Below are 17,378 nucleotides of genomic sequence, written 5' to 3' on the forward strand. Positions count from 1 at the left end.
CTTCCAGTGCTTCCCCCCCCCCCCTCGCCCCCCCCTTTGGGGATTCTTTATAGGTCCCAAGGGACCAGCTGCCATTATATCTACAGCCAAATAATAATCCAAGTAGGACAGTAATGCTACATACAGTGGGAACTGCTAATTCCCTTAGTTTAATTGAGGGGGAAGCAGATCTGTATGCCACCTTCCCAGGTCCTCGATGAGTGAATAGTACCAGGGCTTTGCTGATTCTCTGCCTTGGCTGTGTCTCTGCCAAGCCATTAAGAAGTGATTATGTTTTCATCCTTCTTACTAGTTTCTCATCAAATTTTGAGATCAGAGTTAGCATAATCTTAGATGACAGTTTAGCGAAAGCAGTCAAATTATGAATATAACCTGAATTTTTGGAGTAATCATAAATCCATTATTTGTCCAGACCTTCCAGGACTGTGAAATGTAAGTCTTGTGATTCTGATTTGGTGAAATCTGGTTTGTTACCTTGCTACTAATTTTTCTGCCAAAAGAAGTCCAGATAAAATCAGATGTCAGAGTACGTGGTGATGATACGAACTTAGAAATTATTCTGAGGCACTGTGAAAATACAAGCTTCCAGGATGAGACCTTTTCTGATTAGGGAAATCAAAGAATAGTTTCCCCAGCAGGCCTGCAGTTAGCTCATCCAAATTGCTTCTGTTTTAATTGGCAGGCAGTTCCTTTAAGCAGCTAGGAGATGAAAAATATTTGACTTGGGCACTACAGGAATGGAAGCCTGTTCCTCAAGACATAGCCACCCTGAAAAGAAAGAAAAATCTTGAGTTTGTAGTACACTTGTACAACAAAAATCCATGACATCCTTGACAAACAAAATCCCAGACCAAGGTGAAAATTTAATCTGAATTTTAATGAGAAAAGGATAGTATTTTACTCAGGTTTTTTAGCATGTGAAGTCTTTTGCTATCTGAAGTGAACCTAAGTGGGTTGCTGCTCTGTCTTTTTGTTCACTGCCTATTGCTTCCAAGCTGTACTTTAGGAATTTTTTTTACCCAAATTTCTTGTTTCTAAAGCTTGTTTCAGAGGCATTGGTAGGAATAAATAAAAACAAATAACCTTCATTGAAAGCTACTGCTTTTGTCTGGAAGAACAATGTAATTAACATAGTGTTTGAAATTAGTTTTTCAGTTACTGGAGTTTTTTATTTCTCTTGCTGAACATGCCTATGGAGGACTGGTTTCCCTATATTGTTGTCATGTGGAATGGTGAGACCAAATATCCATAATTGAGGAATGTGCTAGAGTGGGGTCAGAAGCTGCACTCTCAGGATTTGGGGATGGTGGCTCTTTGTGGCCTGGGAGGCATTTGGTTATAAATCAAAACTATTGAAGCAGACTGTAGATGATGGTCTTCAGATTGAAAGAAATTGCGTGGACTTTGAATTAAAGATGTTCAGGGCTCTTCTGAAAAGAAAGGGAGAAGTCCTTGAGCTCTCTGGCTATTTCCCATCCCCAGTGCAGTGCACCTTTTGTTGCTGAAACTTGTGGTTTGCTTGGCCTTGTTCCCTTTGACTGCTGGAGATTTAATCCTCCAGGTAGTTTAGACCACAGCAGTGGGATTCAAATGCTGTTGGATATCTTTTGTGAACTAGTTATGTAGACTTGCCCTACAACTAGTGGAAGTAGGAACCCTGAGTCTGAAATCCAGTTCACCTAATTTAGACGTCAATATTAGAAAGAGGTAGGTCTCAGTTTAGAAGTGCCTGTTTCTCTTCGGAGAGTGTCTGGATCTGCAACTCCTCTGGGACAAAAGAACAGCTGTGTGGTAGATCAAGGTAGATCTGAATCGAACCAGTGAGGGTTTTTCAGTGATACTCTTCCTGAATAATGTTCATTGTAATCCAGAATGTACAGGTATCTCCTGCTTTTTTAAAAATCAGGATTTCTTGGTAGTTCACCTCTATGTTATCCACATGTTGACAATATCAATGTTTTGAGTGTGTTTGTAAAATAATCCCTTCCCTAACCTTCTCCCCACTGCCCCAAACAGCGAACAAAAAACCCCACCCAAACCTCGTGCAATCCTTAGGTTTCTTGTAGAAGAGACTTTAAATTTCACCCACTTCTGGTAATTTGATCTGTTTTGGAGATGCAAAGCCTATAACCCCACTGATGGGGAGATATTGCCATATGCCGGTCTCAAGTTTTCTATTTCTCAGTTGTTGTTAAAGGAATATTAACCGCTCGGGAAGGGTGAGGTGGCTGTGTGTCAGTCATGCTAATCTGGTATGCACCCTGGCAAAGCTCCGGGACTTTTCAGAAAAGAGATTCGAGGATCGAATGAAGCCTGCATATCTTGTTCCATGGGATTAGAGAGATGCATTATCAGTGAATAATGTTAGTCATGCTTCGTGCTTTCTGTGTTTTACCATCTGCCTTTCAAAAACGTGAGATGGTGTTTCCCTGGTGTCGTAACAGTAGGCGAATCATGGAGAGCACAAACTCAGAGTCGTTTGTTTTTAAAGCACTGTGAAGGAAGTGTAAACTTCATATTTGTTGTTTATTGATTAATATTTAATTGAAGGTGAGATTAAGCAGGCAAATGACTCAAACATGCTAAAAAGCAACAACACTGTCTTGCTTTGACTGACAAATGACAATGAATTTCTAAGAACAGAAGCCGATATATTAACGTATAGAGATGGCACAGTGAGTTGAACAAGATGCTTTGGTTGAGGGTGGTGGACACAGAAAAATCACGTAGAAAACAACTTTGATGCTGAGTTTAGTTCCCTTTGCATCAGTAATGAAATTAGTAGACGGTTAAACTAATAATTGTCTTTTCACTGTGGTGTTACGGAGCAGTTTAAGAACAATTCTGTTTTATTAGAGGAATGTTTGAAAAGCTCACTGGACTAGCAAAGCCCTATAAATGCTTTGTTAGGTGAATGACTTACTTTTCATATGTTTGGTTTTTTTTTAACATCATGGCTGTTTAGATGCCCAGTGTTCAAGGTCTTGAAGTGTACTTATCTTAGGTCTAGATTCTTTTTTGCCCACTGGAAGTAAATAGCAGTCTGTCATTTTAGGTATTCATTATTATTATTGATGCCTCATTTTTTCACAACATTTTTCTGGGTATTCTTTTTCGTGATCAAATCTGACTCTGCTTTCTGATGTGACTGTCAGCAGCAACTTACCACAGATGAAACCAAGAGACTGAAATGCCGATTTTTAGGAAAGTGCAGGCATATCATCCATCAGTGGAGGTTGTGGTGATTCAGTGCCTCTTGGGATGGAGTCTGTTTTACTGTGACATTTGTGTCCTGCGTTTTTTTCCAAATAATGCTACAGGCTGATGTTATTTCTATTCAGAATACTGATCCATCCTGTTTAAAAACAGATAATAGTGAGTAAGGTCTTTTTTGCATGCTATACATAGGGAGTTATCTAGAAATGAACGGATACTGTGAACACTGTCCAGCATACAAGCATGGAAAGTAGAGTATCTCTCCCTTGGCTGTTGCTTGGCACATAAAGGCCGTTTTTAATTACTACTCCCAGTTTCTTTTTATTGCTCACTGTAAGCCCCATTTCGTGCTGAAATTTTTCTCTTGTGAACTTGAAAAGCAATATGTGAAATCAACGTTGGCAGAAGTTCTTAGCACTAGAATATATGTCAGTAAATAGGTTGGGTAGAAGCAGCATGTATCTAGCAGCTGACTGGTCTTTTAATGGCGTTCTGTAATATTGTAGCGAAACTTTGGTACCTTTTTTTTTTTTTTTTTTTTTTTTTTTTTTTTCTCTCCTTTTTTCTTTTTTTTTTTCTTCTCTCCACGGAAATCAAAGGAATGTTGAGATTTTTAACTGTAAATGAGAGGGCTGTTGAGGGTTCAATTTGTCTAATTGAGCAAGGTATATTTGCTCCAAAGCACTTAATGTCACGTTGGCAGCAGGTAAAGAGGAATGAATGCATACAGCAGCCTGGGCTGCCTCGTGTACAGAGCAGTGGTGATGCCGCTAGATCAGTGGAGATACCAAGACTATGCGTTACGTTAACTGTACGTGGGTGGGAGATTGAAATTGTTGCACAGATATAAAACCGGGACTTGAAACAGTTCGGGATCCTCTTTATGTCCTTTACATGTGTACTGCTTTCCACTGTGCCTAGAAAGTTCAAAATAACGCACTTGGACTGCGACAGGTTTGTCAGTCATTAGGCTGATGGTGTGCTCTTTTGAAGATCTTTTTTATTATGAGAAAACTATTCTGAGACGTATAGATTAGACCGTGTGCTCGCACTAACCCGCTTGAGGCAAAAAAGAAACCTTTAATCTCTGTTAAAACTCTCTGTGCCAAATATAATAGCTGGTTTCAGTAGTATTTAAACCAACTTCATTAGAATATGGGAAGGGGAAACAGGTTTTAAAGGCTGGTTTTAGCAAGTAATCAACTGTCTCCCAGATGGTTCAAATGTGACTTGTTCAACACTGCACATGGTAATAAAAAAAAAAAAAAAAAAAAAAAAAAAAAAAAAAGCCAGCACCCCCCCCACGTGCATGTGTATTTGTGTTTGTGTGTGGGCTCCGTGCTCAGGCGTTTCTGGCTGTGGAGGCGAAGCCGAGGGGCTCCCAGGCAGTGCTGAAGGCCACCAGCCCAACAGCTGCCCCGTGCAGGACCTAGCTCTGGCTCTTCAAACCAGGGCACTCGCGTGTTTTAGCTCTTTTCTGGGGTGTGCCTACTTTCACAGAAGGCCAAGCTGCAAGATGTAATGTATTTAAATGAATTCTGAATTTGTAATGGTGGCTCCAGTTTTTCCACCAGTTTTACTGTCCTTGCACTAAAAAACAGTTTTGCTTTAACCTTCACAAAAACTAGTAGTGTTTAACTAATTTTTGTTACCTTGTAGCCTTTACGAGAGAGTCTTTGTTCTTGCCAGATGAAAGATTGATGTGGCTGTATGAGCCAGAGCGTATGCTGGAGGTGCATCTAGCATGCTGGACTAATACCATACTTATTAATATTCATGAGCCATCTCATTTAGCGGGTGCTCTTGGGACTTGATTAAAGTAAGCAACACTGCTATTGGTGCTTCAGCTGTAGCGAGCTTTATCTAAGAGAGAGCTAGTGTTATCCTTGTTGATGCTAGCTCTGACTACCTGCAGCATTTTACAGGACGTCTCTACAGTGTTTCTGTGTAGCTTTTCTTAAATGACAAGTCACACTGCAATGAGAGAAAAAATTTGAAATCACCTTTCTAAAGCGTTTTCACTTTCTTTTGTAATGAGTCCTTTCTGTTTGTTCCCAAAGGTCCAGAGGAAGAAATGACCATGTAGATTCTACAGCTTGAGTGCAGCATAATGGGAAATGGTGAATGGAGTGGAGCTGGTCTGCAGCCTTGAAAGCAGCCATTCTGCGGACCACTAGTCAGTCAGGGACACCTTGCACACCAGAGGCATCCTCCACGTCGCTCGCTGGACACACACTGGATTCTTTTTAATTTCTTAGGTTGGAATTCAAGATTCCTTTCCTTCAATTTTTAAACGGTTTTAAGATTGTATCAACTATAACGAGTGGAGCAATATAATTGACAACAATGGGTGACATGACAAATAGCGATTTTTATTCCAAGAACCAAAGAAATGAGGCCAACCATGCAGGAGAGTTTGGGTGCACACTGCAAGAATTGCGCTCCCTCATGGAACTTCGAGGAACAGAAGCAGTAGTAAAAATTAAAGAGACATATGGGGAAACAGAGGGGCTCTGCAGACATCTGAAGACATCACCAACAGAAGGTAAGCGTGTTTCACTTCGGCTGAGTCAGGGGACGTTGTGTAAATGCTCTCCAGACAGTGAAACAAGAGGTTTTGTTTCAAACCTGAACACAGTTCTCATGGCACTGCCATTATTCCCAGCAATAATAAAACAAGAGAAGAGTCTTCAGAGAAAGAAGATAAAACCAATCTAGCTCTAGCTAAAGCTAGCATGAGAATAAAGGAAGTGCTGTTTATTCAAACAGCTAAATGCATTAATTCTTCCTTAAAAGGCAGACAAAAACATCAGCACCAGTTTCATGGCATTATAAAGAGGCTTTAACATATATGCTCTTGGGGGTAAGAAGGTGCAGACTAATTGCTTCAGAAGAATTTTTAGGTATTTAGACATCTTGAGAATATGAAATGACCTTTTGAGATTCACAATATGTTACTTTGTAGATTGATATGTAATATATTTTGTGGTTTCTAATTCTGAATTACTGTATTATGACAGATAATTTGCTTATCAATATACGGTTGTAATGGTTCTATTAAACTTCTTTTGTATGCATAATTAAATTTATTTATGTTTAATAATACCAATCATAACTTTTCAATATCTATTCTTCCAAGTGTTTTTGGAGCTCTCTACCGGCCCATCAGTCATTAGTCTAGTTTTCAACACTCATCTCAAATACCTCCCCATAAAACACTGGCCGTGGTGGGATGTTTCCCTCTTCTCACGCAATTTTCCTGTTCACCGATTCTTTCTCTTTCAGTGCAAGTAAAATTCTATTCAATTCTAAGAATTCTATTTTCATCACTGCATTTTCATCTCCAAGGAGTATTAACACTTTTGGAAATTATACAGTCTCTAAGTTTATAATATTTATCTGGTCTTGTAAAGTAGCCAAAATGTTCATTTTAAGTTATTTTCTTTTTCAAGAAGATAGAAGTCTTGGCTTTATTCCATTCTTCCTTTCTTAAATTAAACATTCAATTACCTCCTCTGTTTAAATGCTTGAAAGTCTTGAATTATTGGTGTAATCGTGAACATGTCAATTGTAGAGTCACATAGTATGATGTTCTAAATTACATTAGTTGAAGAGTCCCAAAGGAGCACTTGTCAGTGCCGAGTCTTCAGGTAAATTCTTTGTGGTCATACACTTTGTCGTATACAATCTCAGTATTGTTTAAGCATTATAAACTATAAAGCTGTGAACAATACCTTTTCAGCAAAGGATTATTAAGCTAATTCTATATTAAAATGAACAGCCAACTCCAGTAGTGGTTCAGCATTCATGTGCAGTCTTGTATTCTAGAGTAACTAGTGGCAAATGGGACATTTTATAACATCTCTCCCATTTTCTAGTCTTGTCCAAATGTCTCATCCTTCAGACGGGCCCTCATTTCTTACCTGGAGATTGCTCCCAGTGGGAGTGCTGAGGTAGGAAAATGAGACCCTCCACCTGTCTGGGATTTCCAGACGTCCATCAGTTTTTCAGAGAGTGGCCTAATAGCTATTGCATGTGAGAGAATCAACTCTTCAAAGAATAGGCAGCAATTCTGACATACTGCTGACACATCGGGGGGATTCCAGACAAAAGTGCAGGTTCTCTATATTGACATGACAGAATAAATACTGATTTATAAATATCCCACTAGGGATGCAGCATCATAAATATCCCTCAGTGGTTTGTAGAATGTCAAAGCTGAAGTCTCAGTCTGGGCGTGCCGAGATCACTTCAGTGACTTCAGTAAAGTTTTGCCAGCTCATTCTAGCAGTTACCTGGTCAATGTGAACTTCAAAGGAGATATTAATTGCATTATCTGTTCAATTTGTGACATCAGGGAAACTTAATTCCTCATATCGGAACAGGGCGTATGGATCCAACTAGTGTGGCATGCTGACTCCAGCAGTAATCTATATCTGATACTTCAGATAAGGTAACTTTCCTCTAAGCCTTACGTGCACTTCATCACTTGTGCATTAGGGAAAAAAAATTTCCAGCTTCAGATGGCAATCAGCATAGCCTTGGAATCATGAAGACTCTGCTGAGTTTTAATTTTAAATTAGGTCACATGATAGGAATTCCCATTCACACTAAGTTTTAATATTATTTTTAATTTTTTTGCTTGGAAAAATCATTTTAGGAGGGAATCTCTCTGAAATATGTCATGTCAAACTCAGAAATTTTCATTGGAGAGAAGGTATTCATAAGAATTCAGTAGAAAAACTTACATCAAATAAAAGCATATGTTTAGATGTAAGTCCCTAGCCATTGCTTTTTTTGTATCCAAGCACAGTGAAGAAAGTTGGAGTACAGTGAGGAGGAGATTCTTGATGGAGTTCTCGGAGGAAAGAAACATAATGGTTTCTTATATGGAAATGAAATTTTAACATCAAGTAGATATGATTTACAAATCAATTACTGATACATAGTGGAGGCTCCTGTAGAGTTTTATCTTTTGGTACTTGCAGCTAACTGTGGATTCCCCATGGAATATCTTTACAAAATCCCATAATTTGCCACTGTGCCTGAAAACTGTTTTTCCAACCAGCCTCTTTTTTTGGTGAAGAACAGTTAACTGAACTTCCACTATTTTTTTATAGTTTGGAGTGCTGCACATTTTACAGTTTTATGAAGAATAACAGAACAAGCATTACTGCAGGGCACTACTTCTTTCAATAAATCCAATAAACTCCTGCTGAGCAAGAGTCCTGAATATGAATGAAACAGCAAAAATGACTTGACTGTAGAATTTTGTTCTTCCCAGGCTTGTAAGCTCTTTCAAAATTTATTTTCATAAAATCTTTGTCATTTTCTGGGGTATGGCTTAAGTAGTTACTGGAACAGAGTTAAAAAATGTATCCTGGAAGCAGGCACATTATAATTTGGTAAAATGTGCTCTAATCTGAATTTACTGGCTTACTCAATATTTAGAAAATAAGAAATAGCAATTAGCTCAGAGTTTACTTAGTAACTAATTTCCCATGTTAATATTTGATGTACCACCTATGGATTGGTAGAATCAATCGTTTTCATTGTAAGTGCCTTTTTGAAGCTCTGTTTTCAAGGCCTTGAACTTCGCAAGGTAAGACCTTTTATGCATAACTCAGATGTTATTTACACTGTTCTAAAGATGCACTTACCAGTGTTTTCTGAATTCATGTATTAATTCAGTGTGGAGCTTTAAAAGTCTGCTGAACGTTGAGTAGAATAATATTTGCATGCTGAATGAATTCATAACATTATTATGGATTACAAGGCTTCAGTCTCTTTAAATTTTCTTTGATCGCTTTTCTAACTATAGATGCAGTGTGGATCCCAGCTAGTGGTTATCCCTAAGGGATTTCCTGCATTAAAGTGATTATATTATAATGAAAAGCTACCATTTAAGTCCTCATAAAAGGAACCTCCCCAAAATCTATAGAAATACTTTTTTATGAAAAATACAAACATGTGTCTTCTTGAATTTTCTTTAAAAATATTTTTATTCTGATTAGTTTCACTTTCATTATTCTAGTAATACAGAAAATAGGCAAGATCTAGCTGTCATTTTGCCAGAAAACACCGAATCCCCCGTTGGGCAGACCTGTGATGACAGTTGTACAATTTTCCATGCAATCTGAGTCTCCAAGGCCCACTCGAGCATTAGTGATACCTTATAAAGGACAGCTGGTAAAATGTGATGAGTTAGTTGGATGAATACCAAATGAGACTGGAATCCACTATTTCCAAAGCTTAACTGTGTTTTACCCACAATTTTATGTAGTATGCACCAAGTTACAGTAAGTTTTTAATCTATATTCCCTTCATGTTACAAAAGTGTTTATTTCTTATAAGAATATGTTAAGGAATTAACTTCCATTATTTCTTGCTTAAAATACTTGGATGAAGTAATTTCCAATGTGCGTAAAAAGTGAAGCTGTGTACAGTGATGCTTCTTTCATTTTTACGTAAAGAAAAAACTTTTCCCGTGGTGGTATCTGTGCAATCAGGCCTGAAACAGCAGCTCCAAAAGATGTTACACATTAGTGATGATGTTACAGCACTATAGGAGAAGTTTTTCTGTTTAGTGGTTACCTGATATGCTAAGTTTCTAGAAACACTCTGGTGGAGTGCGAAAACATGTCAGGTGTGACGTTACTATGTGAGCTGGAAGAACTTACTTTTAATATGAAAAATGCAAGTTTTTTTTTTTAAGCTGTGGTTCTCTTGAGATACTGTGAAAAGGTTTTATGGCAAGAGAAGGTATCAATTAGCAGTTAAATGATAATTTTTCTAATTTAGAAGTTGACTTTTTAATCATTGTAACTGCCCTTAGTTAATAGATACAAGGTAAGTCACTCTCTTTTCAAATGCCTGTTTGTTGTATAAGAGATACAGACTGTTGTATCAATTAATCCAGCTGTGTAGGTGTATTTATTTTTCATTATTACAATCTCAGAAGCCTTTTACAATTTTAACTATGAGGTAAAAGATGAAGAAAGAGTGAATACAACAAAATTAACCAGTTGCTTTTAGTACTCGCTAGTTTTGGTTCCTCAAGCTTACTTCTATAAAAATACACCTTTAATAACTTAGTATTCTGTTTTGAAGCTAATGTTAATAGTACTATCTTATTAAATTAGCTACAGATATGTTGTTAAATATATTAAATTAACTATAGATTTTTTGAAGAATTTAGAAACAAATTGAGAAAGATACTTGATTCAGACAAGTTTAAAATAGAAATATAAAATAATGGATTGCCAGGGATTGCAATATATAAAACACACTGTCAAAAATAGATTATGAAAGTAAAGAAATTGAGAATAGTATCATTTTAGCTGTTGTTAAAAGAATACACTTAATCATGCACAAACCATCAAATATTATGTATAAGTTCAAGTTTTTCTTAAATTATTTTAAATTAAAGGTTAGGATGACTATTACTATACTTAGGAGTTTTTTAAAAGCTATATTGCCAGCTCTCCTAAAATAGATTAAAAAAAATTTGGTTTTGAGGCTGAGCATCTTAAAAGCACTGTAAAAGAAGACCCACTCATCCCCTCTCCAGATTGCCATGCTGTCTAATTCGTCATCCTTATTTGTGGTGTCAAAACATAACTTGTAGCTCTGGCCGATTTGCCAACACACCCAGGCCAGAAGCCAAACCCCAAGTACACATCTAGTCCTTATTTGTACATGTTCACTCCACATGGAAGGATTGGTTTAAACAATGAAAACAGCCTTCCCCATGAAATAAGCCTTCAGTATAGTCATGGCAAAGGCCTTTAAGGGTTGCATTTTGCAACATTTTTTTTCCTACCTTGAATGGGAAAAAAACGCCACACCAACTTTAAACCCGTATTTCACCTCGTTACATGTGTGGCGTGAATCGTGGTTTTGAGCTGGTAAGATCTTTTGCTAACTCGACGTTTTTCTGTAGTCACTTCAGTTAACACCTGCTGCCTTTGCTGGTCTGCTCAGGTCCCCACAGAGCCCCTCTGAAAGCCCTCTGCCTGCTCCCGGGGGCTGTGCTTGGCAACGTTACTGACAGTCTCAGTCAGAGGCTGCTTAGCCAAGAATGCAGGTAGGTTCTGGATGCTCCTTCGTTTTGAAGTTGCTGACCCCCTGACAGGTCCCACAAATGGATTTGTCCTGCCTTCACCTTTGGGGGCCTGCCTGGGAAAGTCAGATGGGGCAGCCTGGGACCAGTGGGAAGCGCAGGAAGGGACACAGGGTGTGCGCTGGGGTCTCCCCGCCGGCACCTTCCTCCTGCCTGCCCCTGAGAAAAGTGCTGAAGGAATTATTATTTACCTGGCTCTTTGTAACTCTGTTTTGTGCAGAAATACTGTATCTGACCTAAGTTCACATTAAACACCATTGTCATAGTAGGTCTTTCAAGACTGGGAACAGATGGAAAAAACCTAGTCAAGATGGTTGTGTGTTAATAACTCATGTGAGGCAAGGAGATTTGCTTTGGCATATAGTACTGTCTCAAAGTCCTATAGAACGTGCCTTTTAAAGTTGTAATACTTGGCCTTAGCGAGGCTGAAGTTGGCTCTTACATTTCTGTATTTCGACGGGTATATCAGCACAGTGCCGTGCAGAGGTATTGGTTTGGGGATTTCTGCACCACGGTGTAGGGACCCTTGCAGACTCAGGGGTTAGATGAAATGGTTCTGTACATTTGATATTCCTGCTGTCTGCAGTGTGTTATATATCCATAAAATAATATCTACATGCTTAATGATTTGAGAGGAGTGCATGGAGCATTCTTGGCAACTGCAGTTATTTTCCTTATCTAATATTTCCATTGTTTGTGTAATGGAACAGCAAACATTCTTCCAAAGGTTACCCAAACATAAGCATCTCAAATGAATGGCTTAGATTTTTCTAAGTGATAAGTACAATTTCATTGCTCATTTTGTTTCTGGATTTTGGCATGTTGTGCCACTTGCTGATTTACTTTGGCTTTGTTCATTTACTTGTAGAAAACTAGAGAAATATAGCATGATGCATTTTCCCCATTAAGCTTTTAAAATAAATATAAGCTAGATCACCTGCTCCCCTGAGAATCCTAAATGGTTTGCAAAAGCTTCTCTATGTGTAACCAGCATTGCTTTAAAGTCAGGTGAAGAAAGGAAGAAGACAAGGGAATGTCTTCTGCCTGTTGTATTAGGTAGCATCAGAGATTTTCTGAGGCCAGTGCTGATTTATTTATGTGATTACCCAGGAGGTCATCTTGCATTCAGTGATTATATTTCTTTAGCAAGTGCAACACTTTTAGAAAGGAGGCTGTTTTCATGCAAACTGAATTCCCGGTCCCTTTAATACAGTACATTAAATACATGCAGGCAGTGTTTACTGGCTGCAGACACACATTCTGCTGTTGCACCTCAGATTTAGATGAACAGTGTAAGTGGGGGTGATATTTTGCACCTGTTTTGTCCAGGTCTAATGTTTGCTCATAGTAATTACAACTACAATGTAAGTCAAAAGAAAGTCTGGCCCAGCAACTTTAAGTAATTCTTTCCCTCTTTCTAAAGAGGTTATCATAGGTTAACATTTGTCGTAATGTGTTGTGCCGCAGGTTTCTCCTTCATCTGAATACAATGATGCCATACAATATGTCGTTCCCTTTTTGCAAAATAACAAGTGATGGAAAGTGTTGTCATTATGTGCTGCAGCTGATAAATGTGTAATCCCGTTCTTAGAAATAGTGGTTTGAGTTTGTTGGCATAACTAGCTTATTATTGTGTGAAAAAAAAAAAAAAGAGGCCAGATCTTTATGATAATAGCAACAGTGTACGTAATGATGGGGAAAGTAATTTTTAGATTTTATAAACTCCGTCAGTTACGTCAGTTGTTGAAATTGCAAAGTAGGATTACGTTAGTGGTGCTCCCTCAGGAAAAGGCAATTAGTCCTTTGCTTGGAGGATCAAAAATGTATTCTGTTGGGTGTGCTTTCACGCACGTGTATCGGCAATGGTAAGGGCAGACCTGAAGGGAGGAGAGAAGCGTGGAGCTGCTGCTGAACTGTGTTGCAGCCTTTCCTTTGCAGAGCAGGCCTATTTTCTGTGGAGCCTATGTAAGAGTAACAGTACTACGGAGGTAAAAAAGTGTAATGAATACCTCGCTTCTATTGTATTGCAGGGCTTAGAAATCCATAAATATATATATTGTGTGTCAGCCTTGAGTGAGAGCTGATTTATCTTCATTTTGTTCTTGTTTTGAGAAAGCTGCAGGAAGAAAGCAAAGTCCATTATACCAAATGAATAATCCAATCGATGTAGCCAGTTTGCCCTTGATGAAATTAAGCTTTGTCTTTGCAGTATGTCAGAGAGAGTGAAGGGGATTTTTTGCCTTATTTTGTCAGTGTCCTATGAAAGCCAACAGTTTACATGCAGTGTTTTTATCCTTCTGTTTGGCCCTGCTAGAGGAGACATAAGAGCACTGCTCAGCTGATGCTTACAGGGGTGCAAAAAGTGCTCCCTTTACCATACCGCTTTAAAATTTAAAGACAAAGCAATTACCTCCATTCCTATTAGGTGTTCCCAAACTTTTTGCCAAGTCTCACTGCTAGCAGTGATGCTGCTTCCAGCTGAGCATAGGAATTGGAAAACTTTGCTACTAAAATCTTTTTATCTTTTTAAAATCTTTTTAAAATCTTTTTTATTTTTTTAAAATCTTTTTTAAATCTGTGGATTGGGCAGATGATGACAATGCCTTTCCTTGCAATAACTGAAAATTTGAAATTTTTAAAAGTTTAGTATTACATTTACATTTTTTTCGTGAAAGAAGATTATGTTATTTGTTGAAAGAGAAAAAGGTTTTGGATAAAATGGGGTTTTGCTATGCAAGTCTAAGTTCAGTAGCCTTGAAAGTGGAATTAGCCTGAATGATTGGTCATTTTTCTTTTGATCATAGATAATGTGAGCAGAATTGAGGTAAGAACAGTGTCAGATGCAATAATGATTTCCTGCCTCCTGTTCCCTTTTGCAGTTGTTACTTACCCTTCAAATGTAGACTGATCAAATTTACCGTTTCCAGCTGTTTTCTAAGAAGTCAAAGGTTGATGGCGTTTGCCATGCCTGTTATTTATAAAGGTGAGGTGAGCAGAAAATAAAGCCAAAGATGTATTTTTGGCAGTCAACTCAATGTGCTTCCAAGACAAACATAACTGCATTTCCTCAATGCTGATTTCCTTTGATGCATTTGTAGTTTCTGACTTGCCTTCTAAGTACCTCCTAGAAATTACTTCTACCCTATTTCCAGTAATTTTCTAGAAAAATATTCTTGCAGTTGCAGATCCTGAAAGGTGTAAGGACAAAGAAGGCTTCCCCACACATCTGGAAAAACTGATGATCGTCTATGACAAAGAACCTGCTTTCACTGATACTAGATGACATAGTCTGGCATAGTTTACAGCATGGTATAGTAACTTTCTTTTTAGCCTTTAAAGAAAAAAAAATCCTTTCTGAATGCTCATTAGGAATACCATTCCTTGTCTTTGCCTTGGAGCTGGTAAAAAAAAAAGGCATTTTAATCTCCTGTCCAGTCCAGAACTTGGCAATGCAACCACAGATTGTATTAAATATGGAGTATTTTTGTTGTATAATAGAAATAGCTGGGTGTATGTAGCTGCTATTTCTGTAACAATAGCATATACTAGCCCTTGTTTCCTCTTGGTTTTCAAATGAAATTCTTTAGGGACTGCAGATACTCTTTTCCTGTGTGGATTGCGAGCTGAGTCAGTTCTGTTAAAAGACTCAAAAACCAGAGCTTCTACAGGCTGTGCTACTCCTTTGATTATTCCTTTTGCATTTTGTGTCAATCTCTCCTCCCTGCCACTTCCCACAGAGGAACTGTCTTTTTCAGTATGAGGACAGTTTAGGTATAGTCTTCTAAGGTACAAAAAGACTGAAAAAATGAGCAGTGGAAAGGAAAAGTGTCCAAATTTATAAGTAGTTCAAAAGCTGTCATGATTCTTTTTTCTGATTAGCATTGGAGATGAGGGGAAAATATGGAATAGCCCACTTCTTTACAGGTGTGCTTGAAAAGGAGATCTTGCCCTTGAAGTAGTTACAAAAGAATAAGAGAGGAGAATTTTCTTAATGCATTCAATATGTATCTTATTAACTGCAGTAGAATTTAACTTTGACTTCATAAATGAGGGCATAGCTCCTCACATGCTATAGGCTGGATGCTGCTTGTTCAGGATCATGTCAGCATTAATGCAGGAAGATAAATGTATGGTAATGCTCTAAAATTATAGTGCAACTATTAAGTTATAATCATAGCATTTAACAGAAGCATTATTCTAGGCACCTTAGTTAATTCTTTGCTTAAACAACACAAGAAATCTACTTGCACTTTTTTTCACAATTTTCCTAGCAGTTTCAAGTCATTACCTTAGTTTGGAAGTTGGGTGTCAAATTGGAACACCATGAGTTTCCTTGTGCGTGCCTCACTTCAGTTGCGTGTTGGCCCTCGCCCTTTCACTGGCACACGGCCTGAATTTTAACGGAATGATGATTCCTGTCTAAGCCACTGGTGGGTTTTTTGTTTTTGAATTACACCCTGAAGTATATAGGCATTCATTAAAAAAAAAAAACCAAACCAAACAAAGTAGAAGTATTACATCGTTATTCTACTTTGCCGATAGGGTCTTATGACTGTTGCATGGATAGCAGAGGTTATCCAGCTTGACATTTGTAGTCTTGTGGTACTACAGCCAAAATATGTGTCTTTTCTAGAACTGTAGTCTCACAGTTGACTTTTAGCTGATGGAAAGCCTGGAATCCATAAAGATGACTGTCTTGGTGAAAATCACTCCTGTTTGTGAGTGATACTTGATTAAAAGGGTAAACCAGCAGTGAACAGGCTGGCCAAATCAGAACCTATTATTTTCACTATGCAAATTGTCTAGGTTTTGCTTAAAGAAATACTTTAAAAAAACTTTAAAGCCACCACTGTTTGCTACAAAAGTATGGTGTAAATTTGGAGAATTATTCAAGTGTTAAGGTGCGCTCACCTGCTGACTTCGTACACATCTCATGTGATGATAGTGAAGTCTTTGGGCCTTGGGCTTTTGCTTTGTTCTATTGTTTTCTCAAGTCAGTGAGTTTGTGCAGTTGCATTCAGCAGGTGCAAGGGCAGTCTGACAGAGCTGACCCTGTCTCTTGGTTCATTAACGTACATTGAGTAGATGTGAAACGAACTGCAGAGCAGGGCGCTTAGTTAAGCCTTCAGAACAATTGCTTTTCAGGCTCAAGAAATAATATGCTGAAGGAAACCATAAAAGTAAATTATTGGTGATTACCAGTATTGTGGGCACATCAAACAGAAGCGATGCAGTACTACGTGAGGCTATTACGTGAGTGCTGTAGCTGGCCCTAGGAAGTTAAATGTGCTGATTTCTGGTGCCAGCCTTGTCCGTCAATGATAGTTCAAAGCTATAGGTTCTTACAAGATAGCTAAGGAAAAAGGTATAAATATGTCATTGGTTTTGTTCCCAAGGAAGTCTTTGTGATTGTATTACACCTTCTTCTACTTTGCCTGCTTATAAACATGAAAGCTCATCGGCTCCAACCCACAAAGGAAAAACCATAACCTGAAACTACAGAAGTGAACCGTCATCCAAACCTGTCATGCACACTGGATCATAATATGAATAATGTGTTTCATTACCAGAGAAATTAAAACAGTTTTAGCTGAGTAAGTGTATTGGCTGTGTGAAGATCAGTTCTGTTTCCTTCAATGAGTTGTTCCCGATTGTTTTTGTTTAATGGTATAGTATAGCTGAAGTAGTTTGCTTAAGTATGAAATATCAGCTGGCAGAAATCATTAAGATCAAATTGTCTTACTGACAGTTTTAAAGTGATATCTTAGCAGAGGACAAAGAATACACCCAGTTTGTTAACATGCATGTGCATGACTCGTCCAAAATAACTATACAAGCTGAGAATAAGCCAGTATTAATGTTTGCGTTGAATGTTAAATAAATGCTTTTGAAGAAGAAGATTGTTTTGCCTTCAACCCTGAAATGTGGTAAGAGATCTGGAGAGTTTGAAATGATTTAAATATAATTCTTACAACGATAACTGTTTTAGCATTACCAACATACTCTTAAGGTGAAATCAGTGATGCTTCCCCCCCCCCCC

The 17,378-nt window shown here is 38.1% G+C and overlaps 1 protein-coding gene across 1 annotated transcript in view; it reads left to right on the forward strand.

Moving 5' to 3' along the window:
• Window positions 1-17,378, forward strand: part of ATP2B2 (ATPase plasma membrane Ca2+ transporting 2) — a 428,819-nt gene that overhangs the window by 235,508 nt on the left and 175,933 nt on the right. The window contains exon 5 of the mRNA XM_026857617.1: window positions 5,277-5,761. Within this exon, the coding sequence (XP_026713418.1) occupies window positions 5,563-5,761 (199 nt within the window). The 5' untranslated portion in view covers window positions 5,277-5,562. The remainder of the gene's footprint in view (window positions 1-5,276; window positions 5,762-17,378) is intronic.

Source organism: Athene cunicularia (assembly GCF_003259725.1).
Source record: "Athene cunicularia isolate RWA chromosome 12 unlocalized genomic scaffold, athCun1 chr12_part1, whole genome shotgun sequence".
NCBI lineage: Eukaryota > Metazoa > Chordata > Aves > Strigiformes > Strigidae > Athene > Athene cunicularia.